This window comes from Trichomycterus rosablanca, chromosome 21, assembly GCF_030014385.1.
Source record: "Trichomycterus rosablanca isolate fTriRos1 chromosome 21, fTriRos1.hap1, whole genome shotgun sequence".
In the NCBI taxonomy this organism is placed as follows: domain Eukaryota; kingdom Metazoa; phylum Chordata; class Actinopteri; order Siluriformes; family Trichomycteridae; genus Trichomycterus; species Trichomycterus rosablanca.
In genome coordinates, this window is record NC_086008.1 from 5,011,971 (window position 1) to 5,033,359 (window position 21,389).

Sequence of the window (21,389 nt, forward strand, 5' to 3'; positions counted from 1 at the left end):
TCAATACAGAGCCGATTCGTTTACAAACGACACATCACTAACAGCCCCGCTACGCTGCTGCAAGGAGGAAAAGGGAAACGTGTATTTATGTGTGTGTGTCTCCTTCTCTCTCAGTTTCTCCAGTGCTGTGTTTAGTTCTGTAATGAAGCAGATATGAGCGGCAGGGTTGGAGATTTGAGTCAGAAACAGGCCGAGGCTTTAGCACAGGTCAGTATTTTATTATCCGCCTTATGTGTTTATCTTTCTACATTTCCATCAGTTTTTCCCGGAAACAAGCTGAGCTGCCATACTGGAGCGGAGAGTAATAATGAGCCATGAGGTCGCATAAACGTATAGATCAGTTTCACTATAAACTAAAGATGCACAAAATGTCTGGTTATGTTTAGTTCGGGGTTGCTGTTGTTTTAGAGCTGAAGAGAAACATAGAAGTAAATCTTCTGTGGTTTTGTTTATGTGCATTTATAGCAGCAGTTCACTGAATGTTTATTGGGTTGCACTTCTGTATTACTGTACAAAACTGTACATAAATCAGAATTTATCATCTCTTCATGTGCACAGATCATATATCAGGGTCAAAAACATTTAGATTAGTATAAACATTATTATAAAAGTGCCAGATACACTACTTATATAACACACTTTTATTACAATTGTCAAGACTAAAAGGATTCCCTCAGTGATTATAATGTGCACATTTTGACAAAAGGTAAAATACATTTTACATACATAGGAGGTGTTTTATGCCATACTTGTTATTTCAGTAATTTCTGCAACTGTTATTGTTCTTTAATTTAATGATTGATGAATGAGACTAAAGTTTTTTGATGGGAAAGATATATGACACAATGTGCCAGTTTATTAGTATTCATGCACCAATTTAGATAGGTAATTTGGTGGTGTTAAAAGTTATATAATTTTTAATAATAATGGTTGAATAACTGGTGACTTTTATAATAGACATAGTTTGTCTGCACCCATTACAAACGACATAAAACAGTGGTTTCTTTACCAAGGTCAGCCAAAAAACTTATGCTGATAGCTTATTTGTCCAAGTGTCATTTTGAAACCACCAAAAACAGGCATATCATGAAATAAAAGTCGTCTGTAAATCATCATGAGCTTGCAAGCTGACTTGCAAAAAAAAGCGCCCCTGCTTCTGCTTTTTCTTTTTTCAATGCAATGTCTTTTCCTGACAATGTAAACTTAGTTTACTTGTGGACAGTGTCTTTTAAACAGTGTTTTTAAACAGCTTGTTTTCAATGCTTCCTCCTGCTAAGAGTTTCTGGTCCCGTCACCACCCTGACCCACTGTGCACAAGGGAAGTGTACACCCTGAACAATGTGCCATATTGCGTAATTATTCGTTTAATTAAGTAGTCGATCCACCTTAAAGTTGCCGATCCACTTTCTGCGTGTTTTGGGAGTAGCTTTAGGTGTGGAGCCACAGCACTAGTAATTATGTTTTACTTCTTATACAGAGATTTCTTCTAATAGTACAACAGTTTAATTGTCAAAATGTATTTTCAGCCATAAAAGCCAACATTTTTGCTTTTAACAAGTATATACTATTTATATAGGTTCAATTATTACCATTTCTTCTTGAGCAAGTTCTGTTAGTTACTGGCTAAAGTCATTAAGAAAACCTGTCTGAGGTGATTATTTTGGCCTAATATAATTAAAACTTTAATTAAAACAGTTTTCATGTGTTTTAACCATACAGTTTCGGGAGAGGGTCCAAGATGTCTTGCCACAATGTCCTTCTCAAAGTGACAATTTCCTGCTGCGTTGGCTTAGAGGTAAGAACGACATGAATCTGTTTACCGTCTACATACTGTTAAATGGCACTGTAGTGTAAACTGCCAGAAGTATGTGGACATTTGACCATGAGTTGTTGGATCTGATTTCAAAACTATAGGCAGTAATATAAAGTTGCCCCTTCTTTGCAACTATAACAGTATCTCCTTTTTGAGAAAGATTTGACATCAATTTGTGCCCATTCATTCAAAATAATGTAAATGTAATTCAAAATGTACTGCCAGGCACTGATGTTGATTCAGAACAACTGGTTCTCAAATGAGATTCCAACTGATCCCAGTGTGAGGTTGAGGCCTGAACTGCTTTGTGCAGGTCCCCAAAGTTGGAAACATAACATTTATTTTATATAATTCATTTTATACAACTATAAACAGTAGTTGTGGCTGAACTTAATAATAAGAAAGGTTGTCCAAAAACATGCGGCCATAATGTGAGTCTTCCAGTACTAAAAACAAATGCCTTATTAACTTGATACAACACTGATATTATAATCCTGCACAATAAACGAATGACACAAACTGCATAATGTAACCACTCGGTTCTCAATATCACATCCATTCATGCAGTGAGTTTGAAAGGAATCTATTGTTCAGTCCTGACGCAGCATTACACAGAATGAGCTGGATTAATCTCAGCTGTAATCCAATTATAACTGAACAGCAAAACAAAGTCTCTACAGTCAGTTACAACTGCTAATGTCCAACCAGAACTGTAATAGTCCCACAAAAAGATGGGTGACAAATTAAAAAAAACTGCCTGGGTGCTTGTGTGGCACAGCTGTCCAAGACACAACAATACAGTAGGAAAGTCTTTTACAAGAAATGTCAGATAATGTTTTTAAAGCAACTTTATGTCTCAAGATCATCTGTTTAAACAAATGTCTGTAGGCCAAGGACATGGAAAGTACACGGAACACTGGTCTCTTTGCCAAGTTCGGGATGTTCATAAAATTTTTGACTATAGAAGAAAAATTGTGTCACTATTATTACTAACTAACAACAATCTGGCCTCAATGACCAAATGTTCACTATCCCACAAGTTTTCTGTCCCACTTTGAAACACACTCACACTCTTGAAAAATTTTGTCCATACCATTAGAGTGGAGGCTGTTATAGCTGTGCTTTTGAGAGGAGGGATGTTCATACATGTTTTTTGGAATGGGATGTCCAAGAAGCTTTTAGACATTTGTCCACATACCCTTGTCCATGTAATGTATGAATGCATTTAAAGACATGTTGGTTTATTATGTACAATATGTATAACATGGTAATTAATGAATGTAAATAATTTTATAAATGGTAATAAAAATACACCAGTAATATACTAACAGTTATTTGTTTTTAAAATGTTGTAATAATTGTTATTTCAAGACTAAAATGTCATTTCTTGTGCAGTCCTTGTCGGTGGTTAGTTGGGGTCAATGAACCCTTATTTAGCAACTTAGGAAGTTGGATAAGACTATGTCTGTGACAAAAAAAAGGTCTGTTTTGGAGCTGACTCTAAAAGACACTGATTACTTTCAGCAGTTCAGTATTATTACAGAGCAACAGTGATGGCATGTTACTGCTATCATAACTTCTTTGCTGTAATTATATACAATAAACAGTTTTGAATGGGTGTGTACAGCTCAGTCTATCAGATAATATTCATATAAAATAATTAAAACTTTTGTAGTGCAGGTTAAAGGTTAGTTTGACAAACATCTGAATTAGTTTTGTTTTATTTATTAAAAAATGTTTTAATTGGCATGACTGTGCCTTACAGGTGACTGACATTGCCAGTAAGTTAAAAATGATATCATAAGATGATGAACCATTAAAACTAAGTGACATCCAGGCCAAGGCTGTTGATCAGAATATACTTTAGTATCTATGAGTTAACATTTTATAAGCATAGTTGCTCAAAGATTACTGTACAGATCTGAATGCTGACTATTCATTTTGATTAACAGCCTTGCTCCTTGAAGTTTATCTCCAGTCTATCTCCAGTTTATCTCCAAAACATACAATCATTATATGAGAATATTCTAATATCAATTATATAATTGAACTTTAAAACTTTATGGTCAGCTCTTTAGTCCTTAGTGTAAGGAATTATTAAATTGACTCTTTATTTGTTTAACTCCCAAACTGTTAGATTTGTTTGACATGTAAACTAAACTAAGTTAAGGTAAAAAAGAGCATTTTGTGGGATGGCACAGTGCAGTGGGTAATTACATCAAGAAAGCCAGTGGGTAGTTCTGTATGGAGTTTGTGTGTTCCTCTTAAAAGCTCATTGTTAAACTGTATTTCATATAACAGTTATGACAGTTTAGATTTATTTGCATAATCACCTTTGAAAAAAATGGACACAGACTAGTTCATCCTGTTAAATCATGTATATATTTAACTTCCATATTTTTCACTCATTGTCTGCTTGTGCATTGAGCAGCACATACATTAATAACAACATCAAAGGAAACGGCTTACATATGGACTGATAAAAGTGATTAGAGATCTGATGTAAGCTTGTACGTGTGATGTCAGCTGTAATCTGTAATCTGCTTTGTCAGCTGTATCCTGTAATCTGTACTGTATGACATGAGGTTTATATGACTGCAGGTCAGTTTTGTCATCAGTACATCCACATGCCATTAATCCACCTTCATGCACGTTCACAGCTAATGATACTTTTTAGAGACAGTTTACACCAGGATTAATGCAGTAGTTTTACCACAGCTGCTAATGTTGTCTTCTAAATTATTCAAACAGTTGATTGGATTGGAGTGGATCTTTAGTATATTTGAGCACAAGCTTAAAAACATAGATTAGGTACAAAGGTTCAAAATAGGTTCACATTGAATGAACCAAAATCTTACTTGTTTATGTAATACATACATTTGTCATTGGTGAAGACCAAAACCTTCTCTATAATGTGCTTAATTAATTCACTCCTTAAATACATTTTACCTATATACAGGTAAAGTCAAGAGTTTACATACACTTATAGACTTCTGAATCTGTACTTTTTCAAGTTGTGTAATGTTGCAATTCCATGTAATTGACTACATTTGGTGACTTCTAAGTGTCCGTATAAAAAGACCACTGTTTCCCATACTTTCAGTTTCTACTGTTTCCTGTAAGTTCAGAAAAAAACTCAAACTGTTACGCTAATCCCAAAATCAGAAAATGGACCTGCCATAATTAGAAGCTACTAATCACAATCAAGCAAGTTATGTGGCTTTAAAGGCTGCTGTGCAGGACAGAAGCCCCTACTTGAAAATAAGTACTTTAAAGTTCAACAGAAGTTTGTTTCTGATCTTATGGACAAAGAGTAGCAGGGGCCTCTTTTTGTATTGTTTATCATACATCAACTTAATGTACAGTCACAGTAAAAAATAAAATGAAAAGTACATTGTTATTAGATCTGTATTTAAGCAATAAAACATGAGAGTTCTCTGTCATGAATAAAGAATAAAGCAAAGAAACCACAATATTATTAAAATGCCTGTCAATAACAGAGCTAATTGATTCTGGCAGATGTAATTCCACATCATTTTGCATGTTGCTATGCAACAAAACACTGTATAAACTTAGTGTGTAACTGAGTCAATAGGGCCGCTGATCTTCTTTATTCATTTTAATCTTTATGTTATATAATAATAATAATAATACAATAAAACATGCATGTCTTGGACATCTAAGGTGTCTACAATATGAAACAATGAGGTACGGGTGTTAGAGTGGAGCAGAAGTTTCTGAGTACAAGTCTCAGCATGTCACATTCTTTATTAGAATTTAAAAAGAAGGCCGCTCAGGTGGCGCAGCAGTAAAAAGAAACGCGCTGCAACCAGGGCTGGATTCTAAGAGCGTGGTATCGAATCCAGCCTTGCTTTACCGGTTCGAAGCTGAGTGGCTATATGAGCAACGATTGGCCGGTTGCTCATGTGGGGGGTGGGACAAAGAACCGGATGTGGGTCTCTCTCTGTCAGAATGCGGTTGCGTTCTCTGCCGGCTGATTGGAGGCGCTTACACAGAGATGGGAGAGGGTGCCCTTAGGGTGTATCTCTCCGCATGCAACGCTAGGTGGCGCCAAACTCGTTAATGTGTGGGTGGCAAAGATGCATCTGGCTGCTGCTCGTGTTTCGGAGGGGATACGGGTTAGCTTCAATCACCTCCGTCAGGGCAGGGTTCGGCATAGACAGAGAGGAAGCACGATGCTAATTGAACAATTGGATGCGCTAAAAGGGGAGAAAAAGGGGTAAAAATTAAAAAAAATAAAAAAATTTAAAAAGAATGTAAAAAGTCGAAGACTAAATTTCACTCTTTCCGACAACTTTTCTGTCTGGTCTGTCCAATACTTACTGCTGTATTGTATGTCGAAGATAAATAAACTGTTCATCTTAGCAAGCAGAGGTATAGCGAATTTTTTTTTACATTTTTTATCTAATCAGGTTGCGTGGTCAGAACTGTCTGTTGTTTAAGACTGTTGTTGTTTATACTGTATGGTGATAGAAATGTGTCTATAGAGGTATTGATGGATCTTTATATTTATGCTTTGAATTAAAACCAATCACTGTTCAGCATTTTAATGTTAATAATACATCTAAGTTTGCAATAAAGGATACACCAGTGGTTTTAAAGAATGACACAGTAGTGCTTATACAATGACTACATTCATTAATTTATCTAAAGAATAACAGCCTGGTAATAAATACAAACTTATGCTGTTGTTCTTTTACAGTATAATACTGAGGAAACATTTAATAGTTCAACATCACATCACGTTACTACAGAAGTTCTAGCCAGTTAGTTTGTGTTTGGTTTTTCATTCATTTGTGATTTATCTCGGTAAATAGTTAGGAGATTTGGCTCAGGTTGTATGTGAAGCTATGGCAGCCATGAAGCTACAGCTTTTTACTTCTTTAGTTCTGTTTCAATGGATGGTTAATGTGCTACAAATTCATTATTAACTGACCTCACTTATGGCCTTCTGTTGTACAATGCTTCTTCTATTTTCTTCACACCTTTTCCCTCTCTTTGTTCTTTATTTTTCAGCCAGAAATTTTAATGTACAAAAAGCTGAAGGGATGCTGCGTAAGGTATCACATTTACTCTGTTTGTTTTGGAAAGTGATAAAGTCTTCTGATTCTGTACTTTACTATGAATTAAACCCTTTACTTGAACAATTTATTTTTAAAAAATCACATTAAATAAAACAATAAGGTAAATACTATGAGCAAATGTCACTACAAACACATCTAGAAATCATCTGCTCTCTCTTTTTAGCATGTGGAATTCCGGAAACAGATGAAGGCTGACACTATAACTACAGACTGGAAACCTCCTGAGGTATAACACACACACACACACACACACACACACACACACATTGTGGAACTGTGTAGCATAGATAAAATCACAAAGAAGTGTTTTTATTTTAAGTTAAATGTTCTTTATGGATATCAGCTCTAGAACACTATCACTGATAAGAGTATCCCTAAGCTTAGTCTTAATGCAGACTAACGTTGGTACATTTTGTATTTGGAATCCATGGGCAGGTTTTAGAAAAGCATCTCTCTGGAGGCATGTGCGGCTACGACCGAGAGGGCAGCCCTGTGTGGTACGATGTTATTGGACCAGTGGATCCCAAAGGTCTTTTGCTTTCCGCCTCTAAACAGGATTTCATCAAGACTAAAGTGCGAGACTGTGAGATGCTGCAGAAACAGTGTGACTTACAGAGTGAAAAGGTGTGTAATCCGATCTCTCAGATTCCATTTACAATGGAAGGGTTCTCTGTTACCTATTACGGAATGTAATTCTTGCTTTTTCCCTCTATACCGTTGTCTGTTTCTCTCCTTTTCTACACGTTAGCTGGGTAAAACTGTGGAATCCATCACAATGATTTATGATTGTGAAGGTTTGGGACTTAAGCATCTCTGGAAACCTGCTATAGAAACGTATGGAGAGGTGAGATTTCACTGTGTTTATGTGTTCAGTGGTTCTGTGTGTACACTGCACAAACACCTGGTCCCCTTATCATCAGGTAATGCAAATATTTACAGTACATGATTATTCAGTGAACAAACCTGTAGCTTGTTTAAAAAAAAGTGGCAGGGCAATAAAACTATTAAACAATCTGTGTGCTTTTGCTCTTAGGTTTTGACTATGTTTGAGGACAATTATCCTGAAGGGCTGAAGAGATTATTTGTAATTAAAGGTGAGTCGTACAGTTATATGCAGGTAGTGCAGAAGCAGAATAAGTACGATGCTGCACAGCATTGAGCAAATCATGGTCATAAAGGAAACAGAGAAGCAAGGGCTAAAAAATGTTGTCTATAAACTTAAGGTAACTGATGCCTGATATTGGCTAGAGTTACTTTGGATGAAAGTGGGAAGATAAATTCTATCTGTTTTATTCACAAAGTGGGACTGATTATACGTTTTTAGACTCTCTGCCGCCAGTCGCTGTGGCTTTAGACTAAAAGAACTTGTGATGTCCAGTCAATAAACCTAAAACGTTTTACTTGCACCAGTAGACATAGACTAGTAGGATTTTTGTGGACATTACTCAGGGATTTATTTTTATTGTATTAATTACTTGTTACCAACAGTAACCTTGTAGCTCTGGTGCAAATAAAGAGGTGAAATTATTATTATAAAATATTATCAGCACAAACATCATATCAAAATAAAACCATGCTTGGTAATTGCAGATAGCTTGTATCACAGGTTGTTGCATTTCTGTTTCAGCACCCAAACTGTTTCCTGTGGCGTATAACCTGGTGAAGCACTTTCTGAGCGAGAACACTCGCCACAAGATCATGGTTCTGGGCTGTAAGATAAACACATTCATCTGCTGCAGTATCTGTTTTTCTCATGTTCACATTTTTGATACACCCATAACCTCAGCTAAGAATCACCACAACCTCATATCTAAGTTATAATCAGTTTAAGTTATAATCAGTTATGACTGGTTGTGATGTTTCTCTTCTTTCACTTGCCTCTGTTTAGCTAATTGGCAGGAAGTGCTAAGAAAGCACATTGACCCTGAGGAGCTCCCAGCTGTCTACGGAGGAAAACTAACAGACCCTGATGGAGATCCTTGCTGCAGGACCAAGGTGAGTAAAGATCAAAGGTTACATAGGGTTATAGCCCTGGCTAGGTAACACAGCCTTGCTAGTAATCTACTGCATAGTATAGACATAGTGTTGTAGCTCAATGCAGGGCTGATGCATGTAAATTTGTAGGTCCTGGAAAAAGGAAATTGTGCCAGATTTTGTATATTTGCATATACACTGTATGGCCAAAGCTATATTAACACCCCTACCATTTATTGAGTCTAGGTGTTTCAGCCACACCCATTGCTAAGTGGTGTATAAAGTGAAATAACTAAATCACCAACTTTTAACTCTGTGGGAACAATTTAGAAAAGGCTCTTCAGAACTGTGCTCTTGTGTATGAGGTGCATAAACATGTGGTTTGATAAGCTGGTTTCAAATAATTTCATGTCTTGCATCACCTGTGAGTCACATTGTTAATCAATATAATCATATCACAGGGCTCTAGAGTGCGACCAATTTGGTCGCACATGCGACCTAATTTCTCAATGGTGCGACTAAAAAAAATCTCAGGTCGCACCGGTGCGACCAGGCTTCCGAGGGAAAAAAAAAAACAACAGACACACATTAGGCCAATAACATGGTCTAAACCAATCAGAGATAGTGAAGGGCGGGACAATATTCTAGCGGCGATATGTGAGCGACATTCAGCTCAGCCAATCAGAATGCAGCACCCGGTTTATACATGTGCGTTCGGATGTTCTGCAGTTAGTTTAGTTTTGTATATGAGACTCGCTGGATGTCCCCAGAATGGAAGTTCGGGTTCTGGAGCTAGGCAGTCTAAAGTGTTGTAATGCTCACCGAAGCCTTAATTCCCAAACCTCCACCACCGCACAGCAAAAGACCCGTTACATCCCCACCGGACAGCGGCTAGGTGAGACGACCCTCTAGTAGCAAGGGGCTAATGCTAGCGATAAAGTGCGATGATAGCGAAAGTAAAAACACGACAATATTTTCGTTAATAAAATATAAAAATAACTAAAAGACCATAATATATTAGAATACATGTAGTCAAAATACACAGTGAGTGCACCGCAAGCGATTTTGGGAATCTGTGTAAAAGATTCAGTAAAGCAGATAATATAATGCACTGCATTTAAGATTACACTCTAACACTCTAGAGCCCCATACACACACACACACACACACAAACCCACACATATACAGTGTATCACAAAAGTGAGTACACCCCTCACATTTCTGCAAATATTTCATTATATCTTTTCATGGGACAACACTATAGACATGAAACTTGGATATAACTTAGAGTAGTCAGTGTACAGCTTGTATAGCAGTGTAGATTTACTGTCTTCTGAAAATAACTCAACACACAGCCATTAATGTCTAAATGGCTGGCAACATAAGTGAGTACACCCCACAGTGAACATGTCCAAATTGTGCCCAAATGTGTCGTTGTCCCTCCCTGGTGTCATGTGTCAAGGTCCCAGGTGTAAATGGGGAGCAGGGCTGTTAAATTTGGTGTTTTGGGTACAATTCTCTCATACTGGCCACTGGATATTCAACATGGCACCTCATGGCAAAGAACTCTCTGAGGATGTGAGAAATAGAATTGTTGCTCTCCACAAAGATGGCCTGGGCTATAAGAAGATTGCTAACACCCTGAAACTGAGCTACAGCATGGTGGCCAAGGTCATACAGCGGTTTTCCAGGACAGGTTCCACTCGGAACAGGCTTCGCCAGGGTCGACCAAAGAAGTTGAGTCCACGTGTTCGGCATCATATCCAGAGGTTGGCTTTAAAAAATAGACACATGAGTGCTGCCAGCATTGCTGCAGAGGTTAAAGACGTGGGAGGTCAGCCTGTCAGTGCTCAGACCATACGCCGCACACTGCATCAACTCGGTCTGCATGGTCGTCATCCCAGAAGGAAGCTGATGCACAAGAAAGCCAGCAAACAGTTTGCTGAAAACAAGCAGTCCAAGAACATGGATTACTGGAATGCCCTGTGGTCTGACGAGACCAAGATAAACTTGTTTGGCTCAGATGGTGTCCAGCATGTGTGGCGGCGCCCTGGTGAGAAGTACCAAGACAACTGTATCTTGCCTACAGTCAAGCATGGTGGTGGTAGCATCATGGTCTTGGGCTGCATGAGTGTTGCTGGCACTGGGGAGCTGCAGTTCAGTGAGGGAAACATGAATTTCAACATGTACTGTGACATTCTGAAACAGAGCATGATCCCCTCCCTTCAAAAACTGGGCCTCATGGCAGTTTTCCAACAGGATAACGACCCCAAAAACAACCTCCAAGATGACAACTGCCTTGCTGAGGAAGCTGAAGGTAAAGGTGATGGACTAAACCCAATTGAGCACCTGTGGCGCATCCTCAAGTGGAAGGTGGAGGAGTTCAAGGTGTCTAACATCCACCAGCTCCGTGATGTCATCATGGAGGAGTGGAAGAGGATTCCAGTAGCAACCTGTGCAGCTCTGGTGAATTCCATGCCCAGGAGGGTTAAGGCAGTGCTGGATAATAATGGTGGTCACACAAAATATTGACACTTTGGGCACAATGTGGACATGTTCACTGTGGGGTGTACTCACTTATGTTGCCAGCCATTTAGACATTAATGGCTGTGTGTTGAGTTATTTTCAGAAGACAGTAAATCTACACTGCTATTCAAGCTGTACACTGACTACTCTAAGTTATATCCAAGTTTCATGTCTATAGTGTTGTCCCATGAAAAGATATAATGAAATATTTGCAGAAATGTGAGGGGTGTACTCACTATTGTGATACACTGTATATATACATATAATTTTAAATATACACACACATATAAATAGATATACACCCATACATACACATTTACTCTATTATTATTTTTATAATTTTTATAAAAAATAATTGCTATAATTAGACTATAATACTATAATTAACTGTAAAGAGCATGGGAAGACCATGGCCGGCAATAGTGTATTTGTGACTGGTTCTAATACATTTTGAATTGAAAGGCTGAAAAAGCACAATGCATCTATAAAACACATTACATGCGGCGATAAATGCACTGCCCGAGTGTCCCCCTCTCCCCACTGCCTTTCAGTGGCAGGCAGCAGCAAACAGATCATCAGACGAGGCCATGTTGACCAGATTGTTAGTTAATTACAAGTCAATATTGCCTGTATGGACAGTGAGTAAAAAAAAAAAAAAAAAGTGAACCTGTAAAACTGCGGTGTTAAATGCGATGCAGTCGAAAATTTGGGTGCACCTAACTTTTGTGCTGGTGCACCTAAGAAAAAAAGTTAGGCGCACCAGTGCAACCAGTGCAAAAAGTTAGTCTAGAGCCCTGTATCAAATATGATAATAGTATGATAATACTATCAGTATTGTCATATTTGTATTCCTCCAGTGCAGATGGTATTTTCACTTCTTTATTCCTATTTTAATGGTCAAGAATTGAGAAATGATTAAATAGTTGCTATTTAAATTGTTTAAAACCAAGACTACAGCTTTAAACAGTCAGGCTAAAATGAAGATGCAGCATCTTTATAATCTGGATTTTCTTACACTTACCTAAAGAACAGATACAGAACCGATCTGTGAATGTGTGTTTGTTTTTTGGGAATGTGAAGGGGTGTTGTGAAATGTTTTCAGACCCTAAATGAGGTTGCATTCTAGAAAGTCATTCAGCTTTCAGAACCAAAATATATTTTGGTGGTGACATGTTCGAGCAGTTTGAACACTAAAATTTCCTTTAGTTATTTAGTATACTGTACTGTTAGAGCTCACACACAGAGAGATGAGTATTTCATACGCTTACATAAATACATTACATACATTAACAAGGACCAAATAGGTGGCAGAATCAATACAATTGTCTACTCTTGCTCGAGAGCTTAATTTCACATTTGTCTGTATATGGATGCCTCAGCAGCCCTGTTTCCATGTTAAATAGTTCCAACATTCTCATGAAGTTTTAAATGTTTTGTCCTTTACTTAAAACATGATTTTATTTTAGTGTCAGAAGCTCCTTCAGTGAACACAATCGTATGTGGGCTTAAGAATCATTCTAATCTTGAACTATTTGTGGTAAAGCTCACCTCAGCTTCAGTGCAGTCTTTGTTTTAGGCAACACAATACCTTCTGCTTAGCCTCTGCCGTGAGACTACTAGTATCACCATTGTCCTGGCTAGTGGTAGCTCAGCAGCCAAGGTACTGGACTGACTAGTAATCAAAAGATTGCTTGTTCAAGTCCCAGCACTGCTAAATTACCACTGCTGGGCCTCTGAGCATGGCCCTGTGTATTTGGCCAGGCTTGTAGGTCACTTTGGACTTAGGACTTAGGACTTTTTAAAAAAAAAGCGTCTGCTAAATGCTATAAATGTAAATGTTAGAACTGGAACCCTAATGCCATAAAGCAGCACAGTGGATAATCTGCAGAGTGAATAATAAAAGATGTGTACATTTCTAATAGAAATAGCAATCATCGTTTACAACCTTATTGTACATTATGTAATTGAAAATATTTGGTTTGGAACTACATGATTGCACAAGGCTGTTATCTCTGCATAGATTTAGATAACGGTGGTGTTATTTAAGGCTTTGCTGTGCTGTGTGGCACAGAGCCCAGTCTATTGCTTTATTGTGCATTATGGATTGCACTGCAGTAATTAGGCATTTTATCACTTAGGGCGGAGGTAAAGCTGGGGCACGCAGGGTAAACCCCTGCCACTCACCTGTCTCTCAGACACAAACTAGTAAGTAGTGGATCAGTGTGTCAGAAGCAGCAATTCTGATTTTCCATTTGCTTTGATATTTACTTCTTCTGTTCAGTGCTACAAAGAAAAAAGTATAAACTGAGGCAATTTAGCTGTACACTTTGGTTTAGTACACTTTGTGCAGAGAATAAATGTTCTAGCATCGTTTCAGCATGGCTGCAAGTTTATCATTGCTGGTGTCAGGTTGCCTAAATGTTGGATGAAGGGCAAACTTGCATCACAAATGTACCTTACGGATGACACTTTTTTATTCAGAGAGTGAACAAGGTACATGCTCAGTGACAAATGTGCTATACTATCAAACCTATCTCTTACTTAATTAACTGTTTGCTGAAGCTGAGAGGACCATTACCATTACTTAAGAACCAGGGTGTGAATAATACAGGGTATAATAAAGTCAAAATAAAATGGTTAGAATTCTTAAAATAATATTGTTCAGGTCATATTGTCTGTTTTGGTTTAGTTCCTAAGCTGCAGTTTTAAAGCTTTCTGCTGTAGACAAATAGCAGCTTTTAGTCCGGCCTAGAATTAGATGCAGCAGAAGAAGCTTGATGCCTTTCAAGGCCATTTAATTTGCTCGGTTTAAAATGTCATTCTGTGCATTCTACACAAAATAATCCTTATATAAAACAAAATATGCAGTATGCAAACAACATTTCTAATGTGTCAAACATACATGGATGACCTACTACCTAGATCTACATTTTTAGTATGCTACCAAACCTACCTGCTGTATTGACTTCCACAATACACCACGGCTATTTCATTTTTTTTTAAAATAAAAAGCAAGAAACTGGTCAAAAAAGCAACAGCTGGCATCTTATCCAGCTCTTTTGGAATACGAGATATAACTTCAACACGTACACACATCAACACAACACTATATGGAGAGCAGTATTTGAGCAGTGTTTTAGTCACACTTATTGCTAACAGGTTTATTGCTAACAAATTAGTTATATTAAATAAATTAGATGCTTTCAACCCAGTTTGGTGTGAAGGAATTTTAGTGGCCCTCAGATCAGTCATATGAGACCCAATCCTGATTAAACTGATGCCATTGCTGCATTTCCTGGCCCTATTTTATTAATGAAATACCCGTGATGTTTGGTTGGGAGGAAGTATGCAATCTATTCCCCTACAGCATGGGATGAAATTGAAATGGACACATTTTTGTTGCACCAAAATGTAATGTTGTTTCTATACTGTGTACTGAACACTGCTTAAGAACAGTAATAATATATCACGTATTATGCATAGTGTGCCCTTTTAAAAACAGGCAGCCATGATCTGATCTGCCCTGATCTGTTGTATGCTTTAGATACTTAGGTAAAGATGCTGCCATCTTCAGGACTGGAGGAGAGATCTTTATCATCCTCACTGGATTTCTTTGAGTTTTGGATGACACAGTTACAGAGATACAGTACATGAGACTGATAAATATTCTTAGTTTTGATTCTGTTTTTAGTTCATCTGACATGATAATTCCATCTTCTTGGGCAAATCATGTAGACAGATCTTTATAAAGAGTTAGTCACACAAATATGAACCTTTTTGTAGTTGGCATAAACAGACTTGAGTGAATTTCTTTTTTCATTTTTGTTTGTATGAGTTTTTGAGACCTCTCTGTTTCCTTTATAACCATGAGAAAATAAATACATAGATAGATAAGAAAGTGCCAGATTTTATCCTTCTGACTGACTGTAGCTGTGGGCTTTAGATAGCTTGTTTAAACTGAAAATAAAATTAGTATAGAAACTTGGTTTGTATAATATAATTTTTGAAAGGCTAGTTTCTGTACACATTGTGTGTTTTATGTAAAAGGTTTGTGCATTTTGCATGTTTGTCTTATTTGGAATTTGTACCTGGGGAGAAATTACTTGGTGTGTATTTAATGTCCAGCACAAACTGCACAAGTAGAATCATCTGCTCCTCTGTACATTTTAATATAGGGATTCCAATTTACCTCTGTTTATATTTGCAATACTTAAAATTCTTTCTTCATCTGTGTTCTCTTTCCATTACAGTCTGTTCTTGTTAAAATTTTTCTTGTATTTATTTCACCTAATCTCTGTTTATCACAGTAGTGTTGGTGCAGTTACTATTAACAAGAATTCTGATACAACCTGTGTACTAAGAAAAGAACAGAACAGAAATCTAAAGATATTTAGGTAAAATATTGACATTCAGACTCACATAGTGTTAGATTAGATTATGTAAATAACCTGCATGTAGTTGGCAAATCTGTGTTTCCTGAATGGGTTTTAATGTACCTGAATGAATTATATAAAAACTTAAACTAATTGTAACTAATTTGAGGCTGGAGTCGCTCTGTCATATACAGATGTCTATTTGTGCTTTTATTTCTGTAAATATACTAACCAAACCAATGTCAGTCCTACCACTAACCTGTCGTCCTTTCGTCTGTGTAAGTTTTATAATCTTTTCGACCTTTTATTTCCAATAAAATTTATATATCCAATAAATAATTAAATGTCTAATGCCTGTAAAGACGCTCTAATCAGTGTGTCTCTGCACAGATAAATCAGGGAGGGCTGGTGCCTAAATCCTACTACGCACGGGACTTCATCAAGCTGCAGTACGACCAGTGTGTGTCCATCAGCCGTGGTTCCTCTCATCAGCTGGAGTATGAGATCTTGGCACCAGGCTGTGTGCTTAGGTAAGCATCATTTTGACAGCCAATTCTATTCAGGTTTGTACTGCATTACCCATTCAGTCAGAACCTGCCTGTAATATGATGCAAATGTATTTTTGCATCTGAATGATCCGATTTTTCACATGGATCATGGTTGGAAATGTATGCTAACAGAGTATTAGAAAGGTGTGGCAGAAGAAATCCTTTTCATTTATCTATAAATTTAAGTGCATAAAGTTCACTAGGTGCTACTAAAACTTTTACTAGGGCTAGATTTATGGTTTAATGACCACATAATTAAAACCGAACCCTACCAAGCCTGGCAGATCTGGAGAGATTTTCGATTGAGTACTGTCAGATTTCTTGCTCTGGATTTTCCAGTCTTTTAAAGCATTATAAAGAAGTCTTGGTGCTGTTGTGTTGTCAAAGAGAGGTTAAACAGAGTGCTGTCCACATCCAAGCTTACTTGATGCAAACCACAGACCCCTACTTCAGGAAGACCAGAGATCAATACCCTTGTCCAGATTCAAATGTGTGGTTCAGTCTTACTTTTTATTCCTATCACACACTGTTCTTTCTGTTTCTCTTACTTCTAATATTACACTGTTATTGTTTTTTTCCTCAGATGGCAGTTCCTGTGTGAGGGAGGGGATGTGGGGTTTGGGGTATTTATGAAGAAGAAGCGCGGTGAGTGGGTGAAGGCTGGTCAGATGCAGGAGGTTCTGCCCAGTCAGCGATACAATGCACATCTTGTACCTGAAGATGGATACTTCACCTGCTCAGAAGCCGGAGTGTGTGAGTACATGATAATATAATGGATTCCAAACAATCATTCCATGGATTCCATTACTTCTTAAGTAAGTAAGACAGTTTTATTATTGATGAACACTCACGCTGGCTAATACAGGGCGTGAGCTTACGCCTTCTCCAACATGTGAAGTCTACGACTACACAGAGCTTTAACACAAAGAGGGATCCCAATTTTCTATTTTTTATTTATTTCACAATATTTGAGGTCACTGCATCTTTCTTGGTAATTTGACCACTGCTCTAAAGGCTCTAAATGACTATATTTGTATTTGGAATTTGGGGAAAGGGCCAATAGTTTGTAAAATAAAACAAAATGTTTGGCAGTGGTCTCATATCTGTGTGTGTGACAAATTAATGTTAATGTAATGTAAAATGTGTGTATTTAAAGTGTACTGTAGATGTTTTTATGATCAATTACTGATGTTAAGGAGGCATATACCAATCAATATATTTCATCCTTGTTAAACTCTGTAAGTACAGTATAGTATAGTAACAGTGCTGATTATAATTTCTAATGAAAATAATGAAATGTGTTTTTTTCTCAGATGTTCTGAGATTTGATAACACTTACAGCATCTTTCAGTCCAAGAAACTCAGCTTCTCTGTGGAAGTTTTGCTGCCCAGCAATGACCGCCAGTCAAAGCCTGAAACAGGACAGACGTCAGAGCGGGAATCTCAAAACGGCCAATAGGACACGGTCCCGTAACTGCTGGTTTATGGACTTGTCTGCAAATTCGCACTTGATGTAGCCTGTACTACGAGCTCCATCACACCAAAATGCTGCTGTTGTGAGAAGAAGACGGAATTTGTAATTAGTTGCTGTTTTGCTTCATTCAAACAACGTATTGTGTTTCAACATTCAACAAAAAGTATTCACAGCATACTTTCTTATAATGCAGGAGAGTTGTTATCATATCAGTTGGGTTTTACATTTCAGAAGCTTCCTCTGAAATAGCTGCTTATTTCGGTACTTGGACAAAAGCTAATTTACTTGAGTCACATGCAGTTCCAAAAAATGTTTGTAAACCATTTAAAATGTGTGGATTTCTTATAAAATGTGGTCTGATCTATTACAAAGTTAGCTTAGTAGGCACATTGATTAATCCTGTTTTTATTAAGGATGTCTCTACTGCACACCGCATGGGATTGGCAAACTTACTTGGCACTGTATATTTATAAATGTACGTAAACACAAATGTAGTGTTATTAACAATACCGCCCCACACTGTTGCCATAAAGTTGCTAGCATATTTATTTTATAGAAGAGTGTATACGCCGTATAGCAGTAGGTGTACCTAAAACATTTAAACTCAGTAATAAGAAGAGGTGTCTTTTGGCCATATAATACAAAGTAAAATGTACCATCATGGGTTGTGACATTTACACAATGTTTAAAAAATCAGGCAACACCACTATGCCTCATACATTCCTATCACTGACGCACAATCATGCTGTCATCACTTAAGTGTTATTTCTGATAGTGATGATGAACTGACTTGTTGGAAAGGTGGCATCCTATGACGATGCCATGTGGATCTCTTGGCATTTCAGTATCAGTGTAAATAAATATCCCTTAAATTAAGTGGATGAAGTGTTAAGCTCAGAAGTTTATCTACATTGTGCATTTTTTCTACTTTATTTGTATCCGTTTTTTTGACAGCATGATAGAAATACATTCTTTTTTTTTGGCTGGTGTAGCAGTCTATTGTCGACACTGTTAGGTGTGTATCAGGGTGTGAAGGCTGGTTGTATTTTTGCCTGTCCAACACCTCCACCTGCAGTCTGGTCAAGGCATGGGTGTCGTAGGCTTTTTTTAAAACAGTACCAAATCTACTGGCTGAAATATAGACAGACATATCTGGTTATATGTCAGCCAGCAATATTCACTTCAGCCAACAAGCTTCTTGCACAACTGTGGAGGAGTATCACATTATTACACCACATACCGATCACTCAAATCATTTAGTCACAGAAAAAAATGGTTGCAGAAACAATTGGAACCCCAGGATGGAAGTAAGCCTGCTTGATCCTTTTGTAGGTATCATTTAATTAACACCACATACATAAAGTAAATTTTATTAATGCTATTTAGCATGGTCCTCCTCAGCCAGTGAAGTACAGGGCTTGTGGCAAAGAAATTTCAATGGAAAATCATAAATGAATAAGATAAATGAACAGTTGCAAATATATACATAGCAAGCATCTTTACATGTGTATTTCACTGTACTGCTTTAAAGGTTAATGAAAAATTTGAAGATGTATATAGACTCTCATGTGTACTTAAAAGGGGAACAGTCATGTTTGGGTATTTTTAAAGAGTATAAAATGCTGTGTAATAAGCACGTGTCAGTAAGAAAAAAGGGTACAAGGGACCAATCACAGTTTCCCTGTCATGCAGGGGGGAAACAAATATATTCTCTGGACTGCCTTTTTACTGATAAATCATAAATCTCCTATTTTATGCCACTACAGTAATACTTTGGAGCTGTGTCAGAGACTCTTTTGTCCTTAAATGTCTCGCATAAAGGCCACTGCTCTGGTTTTCTCTGGCTTTTCCCTGTTAACAGTTTAAGGTTAACAACCTTTTTTGAAATGTAGAAATAGCCCAGTGTGAATGTTCCCCTTTAAACCAGCCGTTTTAAATAATAAAGTCATTAATAATAATGTTTATACATTATAATACATTATAATAATAATCTCTCAAATTTAGAATCAGTAGATCAGTGCCTTCAGTCTGTAATTCCTATTGCCAGTATTCCATGATTGTTAGTTAATAAGACTGCCTTATTTGTGTTGATTGATTAATTTATTAAACTGCTATTTAATTTATAGCAAATGAGTTTGTATGTTTTTATTATTGATTTTTCTTGAGTGATGGCCTAATGGTGATCAGGATTGCAGTGGGTTCAAAGCCTATCCTGGAAAACACTGGGAACTGAGCAAGAATACACAATGATTATTGCACCAGTCCTTTACATTGCATCACACACTATTGTATTAGCAGTATGTTAGTAATTAGCAATATTTGTGGCTGAAACCTGATCTTAATAGTTGTAATGAATGTGTTTGTGTAAGAATAATGTTATTTTGGCGTCCTCTAGTGGTTGATCATATATTCATTATATCACTGTGTATTATACAGTGATAAAGAGTTTTTTAAAAACTTTTTATTTTATTTGTATGTTGACATATAATTCGAAATTCCTAATCTCTACTTTATAATATAATTAATAATGATATTCAATACACTACTGGTCAAAGTTTTAGAACAGCCCCATTTTCCCAGTTTTTATAGCTATTTATATGAAGTTTGGATTACCCAAAACCTTAAACCAATGTCAATTTCAGAGTCATAACAAAAGGCTTTATCAGGGAACAAGACATTAAAAGACACCTTACAGCTGTTCTGCAGCAGTTGAGGTTTGTTAAGCTTTGACAGTTGATGCAAATAATTCCTACAGGTGTCCCAAGTCTTTCCAGTAGAAATGGTAAACAAAGACAAGATGTCAGTGAGTATAGAGATGTCAGATCAGGCTAAAGTGTGGTTTCTCTGTGTGACATCAACTGTCAGATTTGCAGGAGGAAGCACGATTGTCTGGGACATTTGCACTGTAATCTTGTTTTGAAGAGGCTACCACAGCATTTTGCAGCACCATGCAATTCCATCTAGTTGGTCAGGAATGCCTCCTACAGCAAGACAACGACCTACATCATACCTCCAGGCTATATTGGACCTAACTTAGAAGGCTAAACCAAAATGACAGGGTTCAAATGATTTGAACCCCATCAAGCTAATTTGAAATGAACTGGGCAAAAGAATGAAGCAAAACAACCTTCAAGTGGAACACATTTGTGGAAACCTCTGCATGGATTCTGTTGTAGAACTGATGTCCAGAAGTGTGTTTGGGTGTTATATTTACAAAGGTAGCTACTTCAATGAGTCAAAAAAACTGCAATTGCCTATTTGTTACATGTTTTAAATGGGCAGCACGATGGCTAAGTGGGTAGCACTGTCGCCTCACAGCAAGAAGGTCCTGGGTTCGATCCCCATGTGGGGCGGTCCGGGTCCTTTCTGTGTGGAGTTTGCATGTTCTCCCCGTGTCTGCGTGGGTTTCCCCCGGGTGCTCCGGTTTCCTCCCATAGTCCAAAGACATGCAAGTGAGGTGATTTGGAGATACAAAATTGTCCATGACTGTGTTCGATATAACCTTGAGAACTGATGAATCGTGTGTAATGAATAACTACCGTCCCGTCATGAATGTAACCAAAGTGTAAAACATGA

General features: G+C 37.4%; 1 protein-coding gene across 1 annotated transcript; it reads left to right on the forward strand.

Annotated features, from left to right (window-relative positions):
- The first annotated feature begins 119 nt into the window (after positions 1 to 119).
- On the forward strand, positions 120 to 19,922 carry sec14l8 (SEC14-like lipid binding 8). The gene is made up of 12 exons (XM_063017608.1): positions 120 to 207; positions 1,720 to 1,795; positions 6,851 to 6,894; positions 7,082 to 7,144; positions 7,354 to 7,542; positions 7,667 to 7,762; positions 7,952 to 8,012; positions 8,546 to 8,629; positions 8,807 to 8,913; positions 16,182 to 16,321; positions 16,923 to 17,092; positions 17,653 to 19,922. Exons 1-12 carry the CDS (start codon positions 154 to 156, stop codon positions 17,796 to 17,798), a joined length of 1,230 nt encoding a protein of 409 aa, XP_062873678.1. The 5' UTR covers positions 120 to 153; the 3' UTR covers positions 17,799 to 19,922.
- The last annotated feature ends 1,467 nt before the right edge of the window (positions 19,923 to 21,389 follow it).

Excerpts from the sequence above, each read along its gene's own strand:
- sec14l8 (XM_063017608.1), top strand. The coding sequence starts at position 154 with ATGAGCGGCAGGGTTGGAGATTTGAGTCAGAAACAGGCCGAGGCTTTA. Across the intron at positions 1,796-6,850 it reads CCTGCTGCGTTGGCTTAGAG|CCAGAAATTTTAATGTACAA; the intron begins GTAAGAACGACA and ends TTTATTTTTCAG. Across the intron at positions 7,543-7,666 it reads GTGACTTACAGAGTGAAAAG|CTGGGTAAAACTGTGGAATC; the intron begins GTGTGTAATCCG and ends TCTACACGTTAG.